The following is a 22,827-nucleotide window of genomic DNA, read 5'->3' on the forward strand; positions in this document are numbered from 1 at the left end:
CCGGGAGAAGTCCCCTTCTCCATCAACTCCGGACGAACCATGGCCCTCATGAAGCGGATGAGGACCGCAAAACCAAGTGATGACCCGGTCCCAACGCCCTAGGGAGCTCGGGTCGAAAGAAAGGGAAGAAGCTTCGTCGTGACCTCTCACCCTTGTCTCGAGGTAAATCGAAGACAAGAACCACGGAGAGCCACAAACGAGCCCTCGCTCGGTGTGCAAGGAGGAGGAACCGTCTCCCTCCCATCGATCACCACCGACGCCGGGGTCTTCCCCGCAAAGTAATCTCGAACATAGGTAGTGGGTACCAAACCCGCACGCAACACCTTCGGCGACGGGTTCCGGCCGATCAACCTCCTCGCCTCGGCCGAGTCCGCCCTCATGCCGGTCTCCGGCCACACCATCTCCTCGGTCCCACACGGCGGACCGGAAATCATGCCGTAGTCCTCCAGTGACTCCCACCTCACCAAAAGGGGTGAAACGTGGAAGTCGTATCCCAAAATCGGTCCAAGAAAGCACGGACCAGGCTAAGGTTGGCCCGCAACTTCCTCTTCACGATATCCCTCCGGACTGAACCGAGAGGACCGAACGCTCCGCGCTCAATCATGGCCCTCTCCTCCGCCGAACCGTGTACCGCTCGTAGTGCTCCATCGCCGTCGTGTACCCCGAGAACGACCTAGGATGTTCCGGCCTCCTATTGTGATTTGAAACAAAGCTATCTTTAGTTTTGAATAAATTTAAAAAAAAAGAGAGATTTGAACAAAAATGGAAAAGGATAGGTAATGAGTTAGGGAATTCTTATTTACCAAGCTCTTCACCGTCCTGTAGGACAAGTGACCCTCTGCAGCCCACACAAGGTGCCTACTCTCCCAGGTCTCAGCCCACGCAGGAGCTCCTCTCAGCTGACGACCCCCTCGTCCGAGGTGGGCCCGTCTCGGAATCTCTTCCTCATCGTGACCTCCTCCTCGGGAACCTCGTCTGCAGCCGGACCATCACCGCGTCGGTGAAAGCCTGCTCCAAAGCCTCCTCAACCGCATTGGCGTCTACCTCCATGGGAGTCCTCCCGGAAGTGGAAGCATCGTCACCTGCAACATTAAAGCAAATCCAGGCCGCATCACGTGATGACAAGCCTTTGTTAAGTAGTTATTTCGAGCCTTCAAGGCCTAGAAACTATCCTTGCTGGCCATCCTTGGCCATATTCCCGCCAACTCGATCACTCATGTGATAAATAGGGTCAAGTCAAGTCCAAGTCAAAGCCCGGTTCCGAATTCGAGTCGAAAATTCGGCAGCATTTCGCTATAACGGCGATTATGCCCTAAAAGGTGTCCTGCAAAAGCTGTCACAAACCAAACTTCCGAAATGACGGGAAGTTTACCCATCATCCAAGGGTCCCAAATATCAAATTTCATCACAAATGGGCAATCCTAAGGCCATTTTCGAAGCAATTTACGATCTAGCTGTAAAACCGTCTCAAAATTCACTCAAGGGCTCAAAACTTGATGAAAATTCGAAGTAAATACATGGTTATGTTCCTAACATTGCCTACTACTCATTTCTAGTATCAATTTGGCATGACAAATCCATTTGGGGGAAAAGCCCCAAATTTTCGATCAAATGGGTCGAAAACCCTAGTTCTTGCGGCTCGAAATTCGACAAATACGAATGATTAATGCAAGATTAAAACACATACCTCGATTAGTCATATTTTAAGCAAGCTTTTGAATCCAACCTCGACGAAATTGGTGAAGATTTGAGAGAGAATGAAGTGAATTGTGTTTCGAAATAATGAATTAAAACCCTTCTGATTTCGCGTTTTTACGCAGAATTGCCAAATTGGGGAAAAGACGCGGCGGCGCTGCGCCTCTTCCAAGAGACGCGACTCTTCTTTGCGCCTCTTCCTTTGCTTCCCTCCATATGGATTTTCAAAAATTCGTTATGAGTTCGTTATTTGTGGGCCCATCTTTGGTGCGCCTCTTCTTCAACGCTATTGGTCCGTTTCGACGATTTTCTTTCGTTTCGGTCCGCATTTTATCCAGCGCGACAGTATTTTGCAGTATTGTCCAAATTCATTTTATCCCGCGCAGCAGTATTTTGCAGTATTGCTCAATTTATTTTGCCCAAAGTGCGAGTAGTATTTTGCAGGACTGCTCACTCAAGACTTCTCCCACGACGATCAAGATGTTCCTAGTCGTCAATATACTCCCCAACAAGAGTTCGCTTGAGACCGACGCAAGCAGATTCAACCCCAAGTTTTGCCAGAGTTCGTTTGAGACCGACGCAAGCGGATTCCCCCAGCAGTTTCTACCGAAGTCTGCTTTGTTTTCAATATTTCTTGTTTCCCCGTGGGTTCGACAGAGTGTCGTTCTCCGAAGTTCCTATGCCCAAACCTTTAAGTTGACCGTATTATTTGGCCTCCTTCCCGTCAATGCTTTCCTTTAGGGTCCCACACCCTAACACCGATCTTATATAACTTTTAGGTCTTAACCTTAGCTCCTACGCTTAACCTTAGCTCCTATGCACCTCCGGAAGCATCTCGAGAAGAAGTCTCAGGTATGGTCTCTTCTTATGGCTGGCGAGCCTCCTTACGTAGTCTAATGGACTTTAAACGACCCTCCCCGGAAGTCGACAGACTCTAAAATGTTCCCGACGACAAGTCCTTGGCTCGGACCCCTTGAGCCGCCTCGCGTCGCCATAGTCGTCAGGTTGTAATCTTCGATTGACTGATGGCTATACTTTGACTTTCGCCTTGTCCAAGCCTCAGTCAAAGTGGGGGCTCTGTAGACACCTCGTTTCTGCACCTCTCGCAAACCACCCGGTGATGATTGGGCCGCATGTTTGATTCGCGGAACGATTTGTGACAGTTCGTAAGATTATCGTCAAGTGATTGCTCAAATATTAATGTCAACCTCTTAGTTGTCATCTACGTCCCGATACGGTCGTTTTGGCGGTAATTAGAGTACATTGAGTCGGGTCAAAAACCGTCTCCATTTTTCGATATTTGTTAAATCCCGAGTCGAGAATGTTCGGAATGTTTAGGATATTTCTATTCCATATTTCTCAAATTTTATCTTTTGGCAAACAATATCCCGTAATATTCAAAAGATAATCGAATTAAATCCGTCCTACCATAATTTAAACACGGAAATCTTTCTTAAACAGGAGGAAACCTCCGGGGAAACGCACAGCCAGTCTTTGCGCCTCTTCCAAGAGACGCGATGAGCTGCTGCGCCTCTTCCCAGTCCTTCTTTGCATGATTTACGTATCTTTTTTATATCTTTCCGAGATTCACTTCCAAAGAGTCTCAGAAACCCTAAACCTTCACGTGATTAGTATAAATAGGAGCTTTCGTTCCTCATATTTCTCACGCGAGTGTCCGCCCTTCTCTTCTCCCTTTGCATTCTAGACTTTGTTCTTACTAATTGGCGCCTACGTGCTTGAACATTCGACCACGTAAGCTCGGATCCTTCCGGTACCGACCTCTCCGTTGCATGACCGACCAATTTGACCACTACACATAATCAACTTAATTAATCAATTTGCTTAATCGTTTTCCTCTTACGAGGGCACTCTTTCCTTGCATTCGCGTCGAGCATTCACTAATCGATCTTCTTAGTTCATCTCGTTAAAGTCGACATGTAAGTCCGAGGGTGTAATCTCTCCTTTTATTTATTGTATTTTAATTATTGCATAACGATTGTAAGACTTGTATCGGAAACACCATTAAAACCGATTTCTAAAACCGTCTTTAAAACCTTTTTGCGAATTTCCGATGAGACAGGACGTCGAGAAAAGACGCGACAAGAATCGCTGCGCCTCTTGAAGGAGCGCGCAACACTGCCGCGCCTCTTCGTGAGGGCCGCGATTCTGCTTCTTTTCTTCTTCCTCAAATCCTCTCGTAATTCGTGTTTGTGTTTGTTTTATTTGTTTCCTTTTGTTCATTAATTCGTTCATCATAATAACATATCAATTCACATGTATATAATTGTTCATTCATCATTAACATGTTTAATTCATCATTGTTCCGACTTAAATCTTAGATAATCAATATTTACGGGTTTTCGTCATTAATATTCAAATCTGGGTTTTAGAGATTCAATTTGTTCATATTGAGTTTCTGAGATTCGTCGTTGATATATTTGCATCCATATTCATTGATATTTCGTCATGTTTAGTTTCATTCACCGATGTCACTAATTAATCGTTCATTAACATCGTCCCTTCACATAATTAATCCGTCTTGTTTTAGTCTCATTCATGTTTTATTGCTTTTATGACCTCAATCATATGTAAATAATCTGTTAAATCACTTTCATCCGAGTCTATAATCTAATCGATCCTTAAATTTAACAATTAACATTAACGATTTGCGATTAAAACCACGGCCCGAGAACTCACCCTTGGAACAGACGCGGCAATCGCCGCGCCTCTTCCAAAGGGCGTAGTCGCTTGCGCTTTGTTCAGGGTGAATTCTCGTCCACGAACTCCTTTTTCGCCTTGACCTAGTTTAATTAGTTTACGTAATTAATCCATTAATATCCGTAATATCACTAATTCATGTTTGTTAATTTATTAATTTATTTCTTTTATTCTTTTATTCCTTTTTCTCAAATTATCCGTTTTAGCGGTATTTCCGATATAAATCACCTATTCCAATGTAATTATTGTAGTTTTCATTATTGTAATTTTCATCCTTGTGTTGTTTGTATGTTCTCACATGTAAATCAATATTAAATCCCGACTTCGACATCAATTGTATGCTAAATTACATGTCAACCGACTTAGTATTAAATCTTCACATGCTAGGATTAATCTAATGGATGTTGCATTGCATGCATATAGCCGACGATATATCAAGTACGAATAAACTCCCTAATCATTAGTAGAGGCCGCTATCGAGGCGGGCGGAATTAGGTGTTCGATCAAAAGAGCTTCCTAATACGTACCCTCACCCCTTACTCCCGGATCTCGTGAGCACCGTGTTCATTGGCATCCACGAGAGTCATTCTAGACATAGAATGCTAAGGGTAACGATTGCTTAGTGTTCATGTCACTACTTTGTGTCTTGACATGACACGAGGTCTCGAAGTTCCAATTTCCCATAAAAATTGGTGGCGACTCCTTCTACAAAATGCAAACGCTTGTTTTCGAGCCCCCTTCGTCCCAAGCGCCCCAGTGTGGCGCCCATTTGTCACAAAAAAAGGACAAAATAGGCGAGACATTTGTAAAATGGTAAAGGACAACAAATGACCGGGACCGGGACAGAGAGTATAAAATAGAAAAGACAACAAATGACTGAGACACTGTAAAATGGAAAAGGACAACAAATGACCGGGACCGGGACAGAGAGTATAAAATACTGCATGAATTACAAGAATACTCTAAGGGTGTGTTTAGATAGCAAAAGTGGAGGGAAAGGGAGGGGAGGGGTAAGAGGGAAGAGAAAGGGAGGTAAGAGAAGGGGGGGCAAATAAGATGTGAGTGTTTGGATACAATTTTCTTTCAAATTTTGTCTATTGTAGAGAGATTTTGATTTGTCTTGGAAGAGAGAAAATGGATCCCTCCAAATCCCCCCTCCATTTCTCTCTACCCTTATTTGCTATCCAAAGAAGGAATTTTAAATCCCTTACTATCCCTACTTTTCTTTTCCCTCCAAACCCCTCAATCCAAACACACCCTAAAAGAGACTTGGTCGGCAAGAGTTGAAGAGTCTAGACTACTTGTAACTTGTAAATTGTAATATTGGTAACAATGCCAATTTCCCTCATGTCTCACTCATCAGAGTCATCACCCATCACCGTCCAGTCTTAATAAGACCCCATCTACATTTTAATATTCATTTCATTCCAAATCAATCCGCAAACATTGCATCTCAATCCCACATTAATATCTCTTCATTTACCACATCCCCCATATATACTTCTTGTGTTCACTTTTTGTATTAAATCTTACAGCTAGCTAGCTAATACCTAAAGATCAGATAAGAAGATGAGAGCAAGTAATCACTTAATAGGAGTAGTAAACTTCCTAACATTCCTACTAGCAATCCCAATATTAGGAGGAGGAATATGGCTAAGTACCCAAGCTAACTCAACAGATTGTATGAGATTCCTTCAATGGCCACTAATCATAATCGGAGCTTCATTAATGGTTGTTTCATTAGCTGGCTTTGCAGGTTCATGTTACCGTAACACTTTCCTTATGTACTTGTACTTGTGGGTCATGTTCTTTGTCATAGCTGCTTTGATTGGGTTTGTCATCTTCGCCTTCGCTGTCACTGATAAAGGATCGGGTCGACCCGTATTAAATCGGGCTTACTTGGAATACTACTTGGAGGATTATTCTGGTTGGCTTGAGAAAAAGGTTGCTGATAATAGTTATTGGGTTAAGATTGCTACTTGTATTAGGGATTCTAAGGTTTGTAATAACATGGGTAGATATGTTAATGGTGTTCCTGAGACTTCTGATATGTTTTACAACCGCAAGCTCTCCCCTATTCAGGTCACTTTTCTCATTCATTTTACCTTTATTTCATTCATTCATTCATTAATTGTTTCATCTCAAGTATTTATTAGGCTAAATCATCAATTACTCCATTTTATAGTACATTTTTTTAAAATTACTCCCTTTTATAAAAATTTTTAAAAATTACACCCAAAAAATTGCTGAAATTTTTAAATTGCTCCCAAATCCCTATTTTTGTACATTTAGGACGAAAATGCCCTTGATTCGCAGAATTGGGTCATTTTGTTTGCTTCATATCTGGAGTTTTACATAGACAAAAATTACGTTCTTTATACGGATAGAATCTTGAAGAAGTCTACTTTCCAATGGCGTTGGAATCAATAAGTTTTACCGTGTGAATTTTGCCCAACAAGCCTTCAAAGACTGATACGATTTTAAGACAGATTTGCGTCTTTCCACGAGAATTGCGATTCCCGACAAACTACAAATCACCCAGAAGTCTACCTTACCAATTCGGAAACTAGACTCAAAGGGCTACAACCATGTGAAAGGGCGTTTACATTAAATCAAAATAACACCATGGAAATGGCTCCTCAATATCGACACTAACGGAAAAACAGGGAATTTCGGTCTTAAAATCGTATCGTCTTTGAAGGCTTGTTGGGCAAAATTCACACGGTAAAACTTATTGATTCCAACGCCATTGGAAAGTAGACTTCTTCAAGATTCTATCCGTATAAAGAACGTAATTTTTGTCTATGTAAAACTCCAGATATGAAGCAAACAAAATGACCCAATTTTGCGAATCAAGGGCATTTTCGTCCTAAATGTACAAAAATAGGGATTTGGGAGCAATTTAAAAATTTCAGCAATTTTTTGGGTGTAATTTTTAAATTTTTTTATAAAAGGGAGTAATTTTGAAAAAGTGTACTATAAAAGGGAGTAATTGATGATTTAGCCTATTTATTACTACATGCTTTAATTTGCTTAACATGTCAATCTTTATTATTTAAGTAAGCTAATACCTTTTTTTCATTACTTGCAACTCTAATTTATGTACTCCCTCCTATTCAGCCTAATGTTTCACTTTCATTATAATATTCCTCATATATACTAGAGGAAAAAGTATATATATTAGAGAAAAATGAACTATAGGCTGAATAGGAGGGAGTACTTTTTACCCATATGCTTTGCCTTATTATTTCATTGGAGTAATGTTCACCAACGCAAATTTTCATTTAAAACGGGTACATCTGTCTAAAACATAAGACGAGTCAAATATACTCATGTGCAATGAATAACACAAAAGCAAACCAGAATAGATTGAGAAAAGTAAAAGATTGGTCATATATATCCATGTCAAATGATATTTGAGCTCTTTTAATACTGAGAAAGACTAATTATGCCTCCAATCATGGTGTTGTAGTTGTTGAATTTTAATATATTAAATTAATTTATTAACCTCCTTTATTGGGGCCCAAACCCGACTCTTCTCGAATTGACCCAAAATAATTGAAATAACAATTTATAGTATCTGCCTTAAATAATGATTATGTAAATGAGATGATAATAATGATAATTTATATCACCTTGGAATGTCAAGTATAAGAGTGATTGAATTAGCAAGTGCCTTCAATTCAGTGATGGAGTATTAAGCAGGGGCGGATCTAGCGGGACACGGGCGGGTAAGTGCCCACCATAAAAGTTCAAGAATACATATTTATATGTGCAGAATATAGACAGGCAATTATTGTAGTACCGTTGGTAGAAAATTTGAATCTATAGCTGGGCGTCCAGAGTTCGACTCCCCCAACAAGCGTTTTGCTATATGAAGCTTTTTGATTCAAATCCAAGACCTTTAAAAAGTGCGCGTCCAGAGTTCGACTCCCCCAACAAGCGTTTTGCTATATGAAGCTTTTTGATTCAAATCCAAGACCTTTAAAAAGTGCCTTATACGAAATAAAATGGAAGACAATTTGTTAAAAAATAATTTTGTGCCCCTTAAACAAAAATTCTTGGTCCGCCCCTGGTATTAAGAGGTGTGTTTGTTTCTTATTAAAAAATAATTTTGTGCCCCTTAAACAAAAATCCTCGGTCCGCCCCTGGTATTTAGAGGTGTGTTTGTTTCTTATTTGGTGGTGCTTCTTGTTTGTTTATTTGGCTTGTCGCTTGTACATGACTTAATCTTCACGTGGCGTTTCCTTGTGTTTATCTTCTCAACTTACCGCTCTTCTATTTGTTAATGAGGTCAATTTGGATGATTAAAGTCAATATCAATGATAATTGCTAATACAAATTATTACTCCCTCTTCCGGTCAATTATTATCCTTTAATTTAGACATAAAAATCAAGAAAAGAAAAGGGGGTTAATTTCTAAACGACAAGTGATCAAATTGAGTGTTAATGATCAAATTATTCATCAAGTTCATTCTTATAATAGAAAAAACAATAATTAACTAAGACACCTCAAAATAAAATAAGACAGCGGCAGACTGAGGTAGTATTTGTAGAAACGACGAGTACAACTATTAGATCACTAGATGTGCTTTTGCTGTTTTAGAAAGGTTTTTAATAAAAGTGGATAGGGGATAAAAAAACCATTGTCATTCAAATATTTATATTTCTAACTTGTATTTATATTTTAATCTTAATGGCTAGATATTGGATACTTGATGCAAACTTTATAAAATTTATTTTCAACGGTCACATTGCGATCATGTTTATAACCGGAGTCGAGACAGTTGATAAGAATATAATGAAACACAAATTCTCATTTGTGATAGCCGATATCCGTCACAAGCTTATAACAGGTCAAATAAAATCTACATAAGAAAATAAAGATAAGTCATTTATGATTTTCCCAACCATAAAAATAACCGTATGAGTAAGAATTTTAGTTGGTTTGTTGCGTTGATAACGAAAGAATTAGGTAGATGAGTATCGTCGGTAGGTTGCAAAAGCAGGGGAAAATAAGTCACATGGGATGAGGTGTGGCCACCATCACTAATTAATAATTGACCAAACACAAAATCTCATTGAAGACGGGCGATATCCGTCACAAGCTTGTGACGGATACCGTTTTCTCTCACAAAATACCCATTAACAGGTGAGTGGGAAGCACATGAGAGGTGTCCCACCTTGTCCCTTCTCCTTTTTGTGAGAGGTCTTAAACTTGTGACGGGCTAAGCAAGACGCTTTGTTGACCAAGAGGAGATATTTAGGTGAAACACAAAATTTAGTCCACTCCTTTAACAAAAAGGCTACACATACACGAGGTGTATGAAAAACTCATACACAACCAATGACATCGCGACACGTGACAAACTAGGGTTAAGGTTAGTAATTTTAGATGTGTGGTTAACTTGTTAAGTTACTGTAATTAAATCATCAGGTCAAAACTCAAAAATGTTGTTGAAAAGTCTTGAACCCGTGACCTCTTAATGCACATCCACTTGTTATTACCATTATGACCCACTTGCTATTACCATTATGACACATCTATCTCTTTGTTAAATTTGTAGATCTTTTGTTATATGTATGTGTAAAACCTGAAATAAAATAATAATTATCTATAATAACTATTAAATATATACTTTTAGTTTATATTCAATGTAATGTATTTGCTGAGTTAGTTAAATGTACTACAAAAAAATTTGAACAAAATATTTTATTTACTTATAATAATTATTATTTGTACCTGTAGTTTACATTTAACTAGGTTTGCTGCCCGGCCTCACCCGGGCTACCTATATTTACCATTTAAAATATATTTTTTATAAAATATAATTGCGTTAGACTTTTTTTAACACATTGTGGACGCGGGCCCACGGGGTTCGCTAGGGAAAACGAGCAAGCTTCGCATTTGTGGAGTCGCCACCAATTTATTGTGGAAAATTGGAAACCGTTCGAATACCTCATGCCATGTCAAGACACAAAGTAGTGACATGAACACCAAGAACTCATTACCCTTAGCATTCTATGTCTAGAATGACTCTCGTGGATGCCAATGAACACGAGAATGTTCACAGAGATCTGGAGTAAGGGGTGAGGGTACGTATTAAGAAGTTCTTTTGATCGAACATCTAATCCCGCCCGCCTCGATAGCGGCCTCTACTAATGATTAGGGAAGTTATTCATACTCGATATGTTGTCGATTATTTGCATGCAATGCAACATCCAATAAATTAATCCTAACATGTGAGAATTAACTAAGTCGGTAGACACGTAATTTAACATGCATTAATGTCGAGGTAGAAATTTAGGTTGATTGCATGTGAGAGCATACAAACAATATGATAAAGAAATAAATACAATAATTGAAAATTGCAATAATTACAACGGGTCTACGTCGAAAATACACTTAAAACGGATGGTTTTAGAAAAGAAAGGGAAAATAAATTAACGAACAGATTATTAGGTGATAATACGAGTAATAGTTAATTAATACGTAAGCTAATAGCTAAGTCAAAGCAACAACGGAAGTTCAGGGGCAGAATTCAAACCGGAACAAGCGGGTAAACCTTGGTTCGCATACAACTCCTTAGCACTCACCTTCACCGTATCCTACCACTTGCCAGCTGCCTCCCTCAGGTAGAACGCAACTTGTTCTACTCTCATCTCATCAGGACAGTGAACCAAATCTAGGATGTTCTCCATCTTTCTATGCCAGTTATCAAGAAGGTTAGGCTCCCCAACCCCCTTGTACTCTTTCGGGTTAAACCTCGCTATATAGAGGCTGATTTTAGAGTGATCAACCTCCTTCTCCTTATCCTTATCCTTATCCTTTCCTACAGTCTTTAAAGCCTCGTAAGAGCATCCACGATGCTCCAACATCTTAACGATATCATCTATGTTCATAAGCTCAGCTCTCGCATACAAAGCATTCTTCTTGGGCGGCATCTTGAAACTATATCAGAAAAGGGGTGGATATAAACATACGTACCAAGACCTCAAAACACGAAAGCAAACTGCCCAGGACATACTCGATCGAGTTCCCTAACCTACTCGATCGAGTAGCAGGCTACTCGATCGAGTGCCCATCATACTCGATTGAGTGCCCCGACTCCAGACCCAAAACAGACCTTCTGACCTCTAACATACTCGACCGAGTAGTCCGGCTACTCGATCGAGTGACCCCCTACTCGATCGAGTGCCCAAAAACACGATTCTAGATTCAAATTCGTCAAATACCCACCCGATCAAGTCAGTCCCACTCGATCGAGTCATGCTAACTCAAAAACACTACCCGCATGTTATATCATATTCCAACGTTATAAACAACTTTATAAATCCCAACATTATATCATAACTAAGCATATAATGTTACACAACTTTTCATATAATCAACGAAATAACTCTATCATGTTATTAAACGCCACATAATAAACATGCAGCATGCTACTCATTCCAACAACAGTTCTATATATCTCATCAATCTTTCTTTCACATTCTCAACTTTCTACTCCCAACATCCAACAATTACACATACTTCATCACATCCACACACAAGCTGACAAACAACGCATACGACCTCGACATACACCCCCATGTCACCGGTTCAAAATTGTAGGGCAAGTTCGCGACTTCAGGACGTCTCCCAAGCCTTTGCATTAGCTCCTACAACCTTTACCCCGGGTTCATTTTAATTGACTCCTTATATTCATTAGATTCATTGGTTACAGGTTTCAGGATCGTCTCTCTGATACCATTTGTAACACCCCCATACTCCAAGTGCCTTACCAGGACCACTCAGGTATAAGGATACTACCATCTCGGTTACCCGAGACATGATAATCATAAGACAATAACGAAACAACATTTAATAGTATAACTTTAGTGAAAAGTACAAATCAAGCCAAATCCCAAAATACGGGTACAAGTTCTCAAACCAACTGTCTAATCAACTAAATGTGAAGTTTATTAAACGACTAAGCTACAGCGGAAGACTTCTATCATCTGACAGTGGCACATCCCAGCAATCCCATGTGACTCAACTCAAACCTGCTCAATTACTGCTCACCATCCCCGAATGGATCACCGCATGTTTTACAAACAACAACACGGGGTCAGTACTAATCACACAATATATATATATATATATATATATATATATATCAACAATACGATAAACAGATATCTCACACCGTCACACACACAATCACATCAGTCCCTTCAATCTCAATCACCGATTGTTCACTGGACCGACCCGCGTGGGGGACCGGCCGTACCCACCAAATCCCCGCTCCTCATAATGAGCGATAACCCTGTCCATTAATGTGCACATCCCCTTCCGTGGCGGGTTCCACGAAGGGCGAAACTAGGGCGTGAAGCCACTCCCGCAAGTGACCCCACTCAGCCGAGGACACGCCTCGAGAACCAGAGACAAACAATCACAATCAACAAACCGTCACAATACAATTACTCTATTATTCAATCAACCACAACACATCAACATCACATTATGGGACTAATACTAAGTAGGAAATCTTACCTGGAAAGCACAACTATCAGACGGTCTCAACAGCTGTATCAAAAAACCTCTTCTACAAAACCTCCTCCTATCATACAAACACATAAACACTACCAAATCACAATCTACACAAAACCCCCAAATCCCCATATTAGGGTTTAAACAACTTAAAGGAAATACCATAAAAACGGTACATAGGTCTTATCCTCGACGCAAGGATCTCAACGGTATAACGAACGATGAAAACCGACCTTCCAAACTCCGGGATTTGGTAACAATGCGATTAAAGTGAAGAACGTACTTTGCTTTCTCTCTTGACAGTAATTTAGGTTTTGAAAAGTGTTTAGAACAATGACGGAAAAGATTATATACCTTAATCGCATAATTAACAAAACCCGAGAAATAACTCCCCAGAAGCGGCTACTCGATCGAGTAGCTAAGGTACTCGATCGAGTGCCCCTTACTCGATCGAGTATCCCAGTTACTCGATCGAGTACCCAACAGGTCAGAAACTATTTTAAAACGCAACTCACCCTTACTCGACAGAGTAAGGCCTACTCGATAGAGTACCCAGAGACTCATAAATACGGAGTATTACATTAAGTTGCCTTTTAACTATATAGTTAAAATATGACATATTGATGATGATAGATATTTTGGTTTTCCTTTTAATTATATTTATAAATTTGTAGATATTAGTAGCTTTATAATCCAAATTATTAGATTTTTTATTTACTATATAAGACATTTTAGCTACTATATTTATGGTTGGAGTTAGATGAACAAATTGAATGATTTAAATGATGAGACTAAATTCTTAATTTATTTTTATAATTTAAGTCATGATCTTATGGTTTCCACACAAAACAAATATTACTAAACCTTATAATGAATTTTAATAAATTTATTAAAGTAGCCTTAATATTAACAATATAAATTAATAAAATTTATTTATGATAATCGTACATGGCAAAAAATTAAATGTATTAAGTTGCCTTTTAACTATATAGTATAGATTATATAGATTTATAGATGTGGCATTCGTAATGCACGCGTGGCTTTTCTTCGCCTATGTGGCTTTGTCTACGTGGCCTTTTAAGGTTACCCTTTTAATATAGTTTTATAGATATGATACCATGTTAATTCACGCGTGGTTGGAGTCATATCCACAAGGAAGAGAGAAAGCCGCTTCTAAAGCAAAAAAAAAAAAAAAAAAAAAAGTTCATTCCAAAACCAATTTACAGTTTGATTTATTTAGGAGACAAAGGAACATTTTTTTCGAGCGAACTTAATTTTAAAACATATATGGAATAATAGATAAAAATTAATGAGAATAAAATATCAAGACCGGTAAAAGAGATTAAGAATCAAATTCTATAAAATATAGTAGAACTTAATCTAAAGAGTCCTATTACCATTAGATATTATGGTCATTATGCCTTACCTATTGATAAGTAATATTTGGTGAAATTAAGCATGTAGTCCGTATTATCACTACTACAAATTCAGGCAACTACAATGCCCCTTTAACAACGATTATTCACGAAAATCACAATAGACGTTGTAGAATGTATGGCGCGAATTTTACTAAAATGAATTACAACGGGTATGGTTAACAAAACCGTTGTTATAAGTTTTAACAACGGGTAACACATGCACAACCGTTGTTAATAATTTGGCGCAAAATTGACGCAAAGTTAGTGAAAAGTAATCACAACGGTTACTTTTGAAACCTGTTGTTAAAACTTATTTGACAACGGTTGTTGTTTTACAACCGTTGTTAAAACTTATTTGACAACGGTGTTGTTTTACAACCGTTGTTAAAACTTATTTGACAACGGTTGTTGTTTAATAACCGTTGTCAATACCTTCCATACTATAAACCACACAAACACAAGTCTGCTACAGCCACAAAACACAAACCTTAATACACAAACACAAACACAAACACAGCAGACAAACACAAACACAAAACACACACTTTCTCATCGTCTCTTTCTCTCTTTCTCATCGTCTCTTTCTCTCTTTCTCATCGTCGCTTTATCTTCTCGCCGTCACTGTTGATTTCATCGTCTAATTATCAGGTAAATCTCGCCGTCACTCTCGCCGTCACTGTTGGTTTCATCGTCTTTCATCGTCATTATTTTCTTTTTCTAATTATTTCATTTGCATGTGTATGTGTTAGTTTTTATCGACCATTATGTTATTTCTTTAAGTATTATTCGCTTAATTAGCTAGTAAAACAAATTAAATAAACTAAAACAAAGAAGAAGCAAGATGATAGAGAGGAATGCATGATAAACATAATTAATATATATATATATAATAAATACATAAATTAAAAAAATAAATTACATTAATAAAAATGCAATTCTTATATTTTCATAGAGGGTCTTATTCTCCTCTATGATATCCGTCCTCTCCTCCTTGGCTATTTGGAGGTTAGTTCGGCAGATTGCTATATCGTCATATATAGCCGCAATCGCCGCTTGCTCTGTCAAGCCATCTTCTTTGGCGTCCTTCAGTATGGATCGAGCATCCGCAAGGTAGCTCCTGAAACTTTCCTCAATGTGGAGCAACCGACGGATGGAACTGTTGTTCTCGATCATAGTAAGAGTCTTAAGGATGATATCATTCATTTTGTTGGAGTTTGGAGTTTGTTTTGAAAGATTAAGTAGGGTTAATTTATTTGGAGTTTGTTTTAGCAGTTAGGGTTTGGAGATGTATAGTGAGATAATGGAATGTTAGTTGAGATAATGCATGTATTTATACTAAGCAATGTGTGGTTTGAGTTGTTTTTTTAATTAATATATATGTTAGGAAGTTGTGTCATAATCATCATCATATCTCTCTCTGCTGCTTCAAATCTTATTACTAACCCTTCTCATTCCATATTGTCCGTTCATATGCACAGGGATGACAGTAATAATGCATGCATTGGAATTATAACGGGCCGTAATTATGCATGCATCTAGTAATATTTAATTTTTTATTTTTTTTAAGAATAAACAACAACGGTTATTTATAAAAAACCCGTTGTCTTTAGTTATAACAACGGTTTTGTATATTACAACCCGTTGTTATAACTTTCCCCCCAAAATTGAGTCATATTTTCCACAACGGGTTTTGATACTTAAAACCGTTGTTAATAGTTTTAACAACGGGTTCCTTAAGAAAACCAACCATTTTTAAAACCTTTTACAACGGACGCTTTAACAACGTCCACTTTTTTATATAACAACGGTTTTTAACCGTTGTTATAGCCTGTATCTGTAGTAGTGTATGGTTGAGAGTTATCTCAAATACAATACTTTTTAGTGTGAAATACTTCCATGCGGCATTTTTATCATGATTTCAACTCTAATCTTAAGTTTATTTTCGTTAGTGTGAGAAGTCATATTCCCAAGCAAACACAAAACCGTAGGATATCAATAATTTACATATAATCTTAATGTGAGAAGTTAGAAATTTGTGGATTTTAGTTATTCACAGAAACACCTTTTGTTAATTGTGTAAAAAATAAGTCTCGTAAATCCCGCACAATTGAACGCTTAAAGTGCAAACTTCAATTGAAAATTAAAAACAAAGGATAATAACAACAGAAGAATTAAGCATAAGAGTAGAAATGAAAATAAAAAACCCGATCAAGATAGCTTTGAAGTATATTGTTGAAGATACGATCATTATTGACCGCATAAAATCGCGCTCATGGACCAGCAATCTACGACCAACATCTTAAGGTAACATAATCATGAGCTTTAATTGACATGCATGTGTATAAGTTCATGTTTCCGTTGAGTAGTTACCGAATTAAGATCATTATAAATTTGGGATATAATAGTATCATAAGATCTCGGTTTCAACTATTTTGCCCTTGTTTGAGTTGGATTATATGGTCATCGTCTTAATTAGGTTCATCCCGCTTTTCTATCCTTTTCATTTTGTATGTCTACTGTGTTTGGGTGAACTTCAAATATCAATCGGAAAATTGAATTAATGAGCAATAAATATATTGCTAGAGAATACAACGATTAATCTACGCATTAACCATAACCCGCAAATTCTAGAAAACCTCTTTGTATACTATATTACCCAAGAACGGATCATCACTGTCTATGAGAGCTGCACATACTTCATCACTTCATCGCAACTTTTATATACGGAGTATGTTATATTCTCCGGGTATTAGATTGGTCATGTAGTCATTGACGATGTCTGCAGTTTCGTTCAAAGGGGTGAGTATTGCCTTCATTCTCCCGCAAATAGTTATCATCCTGACTTTCGTTTATGAAATTCGTTTATGAAATTCGGGTATATTTCATCGGCTATTTGTTTAATATCAAGTGTTATCCACGTTTCTTTATCCTCTTTCCCCTCCGCCTTTGCTTATAACATCCCACCTCCCTCCTGGTAGTAATAATGTCGCGACATCTGTAATTGTTAATATGTGAAGTGCTGTCAAACTGGTATAATATTTGTCCAAGTTAGCTATTTCACTTGACGAAGTTATATTAGTACGATTTTTTCTTCTGCCTGGAGCTTGCTAAGATAGTCCCGTATAAGAATGTCATGCCTGTTCCTCCATTGGCATAAACGAAAAACACATATGGTTATAGTCTTGTTATTCATGTCGTGCACATTGGTCTCCACTGGCTGGGGAATACCATTTATCTCTAATAGTCTCTTCCCGTATCTCATTAGAATCTTGTCTATCTCAAGTAGTATGTATATCGCCAGGCTTCAACGGTAAGCTCTAGCAAACAATCTCCTCTTCATGCGCTTAATGTCCTCATATTGTTTTTTCGGATGTAAGGAACATACCATGGTGCCATGTTGTTTAATGAGGTTTCAGAATAGTTTTTCACAAGTTTACGGTTGACATCAAGTTCTTTATATATTCTCTACGTGAAATCTATCTAATCTCTCAAGATTAGAAAAGATAGTTATGTGATAAGATTTCATATTTAGTTTTTGACTTGCGTTGGAAAACTCCAAGCAGATTGAAGCGAAATAGGTCAGGTCTTTTTATAGTTGTATAGGAATAGGAATAGGACTTTGTAAATATATGTATCTTTTGATTATGTTTTAATCATACTGATTTTTTTATTATTGGGGATAAAGTATGTATTTGGTAAATTTAAAAAGTTGTAAAAACGTGAGGTTTAAGTAGATTTGTAGTTTTTTTTTTGGATATTTATTTTGTATTTGGTAGTTTTAAAAAGTTGGACTCTCTCAGAATACCTGAAAAAAGCCTCTTTTATATATATACATTGATTGCTAATTGCTAATTGCTAATATGCATAACAAAAAAAAGGGGGCACATAATATTATTGCTATTTATTTTAACCAAAAAAATATTATTGCTAATTTGCTATTGTCTACTCCCTCCGATCCAGACGAAAGGTAACATGGTGAAAAATGGGTTATTTAAGAAAAGAGGTAAAAAGGAGGGGCAAAGATGGAAAGATTGGTGAGTGGGCCACATGGGTAGTGGGTATTATTAAATGGGTTTAGGTGAGTTAAATAAGGAGTTAGTGGGTGGGCCACATGATGACATTTGTGTAAATATGAGGAGAGTATAAGGATTATATTGTCCAAAAATATACCATTTATAGTATGTTACCTTTGGTATGGTTCGTCCATTTTAGGTAACTGTTACCTTTGGTCTGGGTCGGAGGGAGTATATATTAGTGTGTATTAGTTACGTTAGTTTTAGCTTTAGTAGGATTCTATTAGGAGACGACTAATTAGTACTAATATATTTACGTAATTTTAATATTTTATAATTTAAATTATTCACAAAACTTGAACCAATGAAATCGCTTTAAAAGTTCCTCTTTTAAATATATATATGTATATATTGATTGTTATTGTTATTATTATTGAAAATAGAAATTGTATTTAAACCTACAATCTGTTATCAAGAAGCTCATTACACCATATGGTGTATCTATTTAAAAATGTAATAAGGTGTTTTGAGAGTAAGATTTTTAACGAGCCATGTGCTCTTTTCGCATTGAAAGGTTTTAACGAGAAAGTTTGTTATGCGTTTAAAGATTGTTGTACTTTTTTCTTTTCTAGTGTTTTTTTTACCATAGGTTTTTCTAGTAAGATTTTTAACGAACATGTTTTTTAGTACTCCCTCTGTCCCAGTGATATGTTTACACTTGTTTATTTTGTGAGGGGGAAGTAAAGCAAGTGTAAACATATCAGGGACGGAGGAGTAATACACATCCAAGGGAGATTGTATGAAATATTATTATTATTGTATGGATGTCCGTATCTTATAGGATTATAGAATATAGTATTATCTTATGGAAACTTTGTCGATTGTATGCGTATGTATATACCCCTCATAATTGAATAAGAATATGATTTTGTTTTCCTTATTTTCTATCTACCTTTTTTCTCTATAATTCTCCCTACTCTTTATGTCACAATACAATAAGACTTCTAAAATAGTTGTAGTAAAACTAAACTCGCGAAAGTGGTAATTAGGCCCCTTAACTTTGTTCAATTGTGAAATTAGGCCCATAAGTTTTATTTGGAGCAATCAAGCCCCTTAAGTTTCACCAAAAGTGACATTCAACCCCATTTTTATAATTTTCACCAAATTCTTATATTAAAATCACTTTTGATACAATTTATCAAATATTCCCTCCAATTCGCCATTTTCTTCCCTATTTCCTTATTCGGTTATTCAGGTTTTCTTCCCTATTTCCTTATTTGGACATAAATTATTTCTAAATGGACATGTATACCCCCATCCCCTCTCTTTCGTTTCCCTGCTACCCTCCACCATTTCATTTCAATATCCTTCAACCCAACACCCTCATCCTTCATCACCTTCATCTCTCACTATATCATGGGCACAAGAAAGTACTGAAATCTCTCTGAAATTCCGTCCCCGATCCCAATAAAAATAACAAAGACGCAAAAATTTCTAAAAAAAGCAAGAAAGGGAACTGGGTTCCATAATTTCGCGAGCTAAAATAGTACTCCCAATTAATGCTCTTAAGTTTTTCCCCAAATTCGATTCGTCGGCGCCAAATAATCATTCACAATGCTGCGTTTTTTGTTCTCGCATTTGTTAATTCCATATACTATAGATCTGATTTTAGTTTCGTTCGATTCGTCGGCGCCGGAGCTTTGCCTCATGCCGGCGGGTTGATGGTGGTTTGGGGCTTAGTTCTGCGGGTGCTAGCGCATACAGTTCTAGTTGGGAATGGGACGCCGGCGGGTTGATGGTTATTCAGGTTTGGGGTGGGGTTATATGGGGGTAGTTAGGTAATTTTGTTGGTTTTCTTAATTCTCCACCTCAAACACAATGGGAAGAAAATAGGGGATTGGAGGGAGTATAAAATATTTCTTTTATAATTTTAGAACTTTTTTACTTATATTAAATATTGAGAATTGTTTTATTTTGAATTTTATAGTATATAGACATTTTATTATATATGTATGAATATTATATAAATTATAAACAATCTACTAAATATGTATGTAAAAGTGCTCTTCAACGATTAATAAATTATGTAGAAATTCGTAAAGTTGCAATTAGTAATTTTTAATTATATAATAAATTGTTTAATACTAATATAAAATGTTTTTAATTAAAATTCTTGTGAAAATTATAAAAATGGGGTTCAATTTCACTTTTGGTGAAACCTAAGGGGCTTGATTGCTCCAACTAAAACTTATGGGGCCTAATTTCATAATTGAATAGAATTAAGGGGCTTAATTACCACTTTTGCGAAACTAAAAGTAGAGTTTTTTGTGCCAAGACGGGTATATATGTCTTAAACATAAAATAAGATAGATAAAGGAAAAAAAAAAGTAAAATGTCCAGAAACTAGTACAATGTTTATCCTTATCTATCAAAGCGAGGAGCTATTAACCTGTTTTAATCTTTAAGATGGATATCTTTGCTTAGTTGTTTATTCGTTGATGACTTGTTAAAGTGGGATGTGGGAATATACATCTCTTAGTTGTTTATTCGTTGATGACTTGTTAAAGTGGGATGTGGGAATATACATCTCATTTGTTGGATAGAGTTGAGAAAGCTCATATATTGAGCGGAGCAATTTGTATAATGGAATCTTGTTGACATGGCTGTGTTCATATTCTGTCTTGTACTGCTTTAGTACTCTTTGTTTCACCTCCCGGTTTGACTTTAAGATGCTCTGATTCTTTCTTTATTCTACAGAAAACTAGAATACTCCCTTGGTATCAGACTAATGGTAATATTTACGGTCGTATCACACTAATGGTAACACTTACCTTATTTGGCCCACAACATTACCAAATTATCCTTATACCCATTTAATATTTACATAAAATGTCACTACATACCTCACCTACCAACTCACAATTAAACCCACAATTACATACCCCACGTATTTTCTTCCCTATTTAGCCCTTCTTTTACCCTCTTTTCTTAAAAACCCCATTTTTTAGCACGTTACCATTTGTATGGTATCGGATAGATTTATGAAAGCAAGTATATTCAGAAGAGCAATTTATATATCACAAATTCTTGTTTGTGACGGCACATATCCGTCACTCTTGAGTGACGGATACCATTTTACCTCACAAAGTACCCATTTTTTCTCTCTCTGCAACACTATTCATGTGGTCCCCTTTCTCCACTAACCCATTTTGTTACCATTTTATCTCACAAAATATCCGCCACAAATAATAACCCGTCACAAGGGAGACCAATTGTTTATATATTTGTATTAGTAAATTTTGTGATTGATTGTAATTGATAGTGTGTATCAATTAGTTATACTGTTTCCATAAGAGCAAGATACTTACTAATAATTTGGTATCTTCTTTAGATAAGAAATCTGTCTTTTGACGCACAAAAACTTGATTAAATATAAAATATAAGAATGTAGTTAAGACGGAACGAAAAAAGATGGCTGATTATATGTTGTTGTATTAACTTGTGTTTTTCATGCCCATTTCAGTCTGGATGTTGCAAGCCACCAACAGATTGTGGCTACATGTATGTGAATGAAACAGTTTGGGGACCAGGTGGGGGGCTAGTAGGAGCAAACCCGGACTGTTCACAATGGAGCAATGACCAAAGAATCGTGTGCTACCTTTGTAATTCCTGCAGGGCTGGTGTGCTTGCGAGCCTTAAGCATAGTTGGAGGAAGGTTTCGATCATCAACATTGTCGTGCTTATCCTTCTTGTCATCTTCTATGTTGTTGCTTATGCAGCTCTTAGGAACAACAAGAGAATGGACAATGATGAGTCGTATGGTGAAACGAGGATGACCAAGGCACACCCTAGCGCCTTGCATTTCTGACGGCATTACACTGATGGTTTTGCGAATAAAGGTATACAGCCTTGGTTTAAGATTGTGGCGAAATGTTAATTACATGAACGTCTTATGTGGCTCTGCGATTGTCTTTTGTGCCTATGTCTTCCTTATGTTCAGATTTTGGATTGGATGGGTTTAGTTATTTTGTAGGAGAAATCTTAGGTAATATGTTAACCTTTTCAATAAAGATGTGTAATTAAAGTATATGGACCTTTCGGTGAATTATTTGATTTTATCGTAAGATGGATGGTGATGTTTGCCATATAAAGATTTTGCATCTCTTCTAAATCAATTAGCATAGCCCGAATGCCCGATGAGATTCCTAAGGAATTTTGCTCAAGATAGTAGCCTTTTTTTCCAGAAATTTTCGATAGTAGAGTTGAAGTATCCAAATTTGCACCCAGAGAAAGTGAAGCTTAAATTATTCCTCAACCAAACTACTACCCCCAACAACAAAGCTACCATCCCCATTGTGACATAACGAATGGCAACTTGCAAGTATGGATGAAAACGGGCAATAGATCTGGGCTGGGTCCAGCAAAGTCCAAATACAGATCCGCATTGCTC

The 22,827-nt window shown here is 37.3% G+C and overlaps 1 protein-coding gene across 1 annotated transcript; it reads left to right on the forward strand.

The window, feature by feature from the left end:
- The first annotated feature begins 5,705 nt into the window (after positions 1 to 5,705).
- Positions 5,706 to 22,528, forward strand: LOC141600030 (tetraspanin-3-like). Its single transcript, XM_074420188.1, has 2 exons — positions 5,706 to 6,495; positions 21,901 to 22,528. The coding sequence occupies exons 1-2, from the start codon at positions 5,983 to 5,985 to the stop codon at positions 22,243 to 22,245; spliced, it is 858 nt and encodes a 285-aa protein (XP_074276289.1). The 5' UTR covers positions 5,706 to 5,982; the 3' UTR covers positions 22,246 to 22,528.
- Positions 22,529 to 22,827: the final 299 nt, after the last annotated feature.

This window comes from Silene latifolia, chromosome 9 (genome assembly GCF_048544455.1).
Source record: "Silene latifolia isolate original U9 population chromosome 9, ASM4854445v1, whole genome shotgun sequence".
NCBI lineage: Eukaryota > Viridiplantae > Streptophyta > Magnoliopsida > Caryophyllales > Caryophyllaceae > Silene > Silene latifolia.

Coding starts and splice junctions, on each gene's coding strand:
- LOC141600030 (XM_074420188.1), top strand. CDS start 5,983: ATGAGAGCAAGTAATCACTTAATAGGAGTAGTAAACTTCCTAACATTC. Junction 6,496..21,900: donor GCAAGCTCTCCCCTATTCAG/GTCACTTTTCTC, acceptor TGCCCATTTCAG/TCTGGATGTTGCAAGCCACC.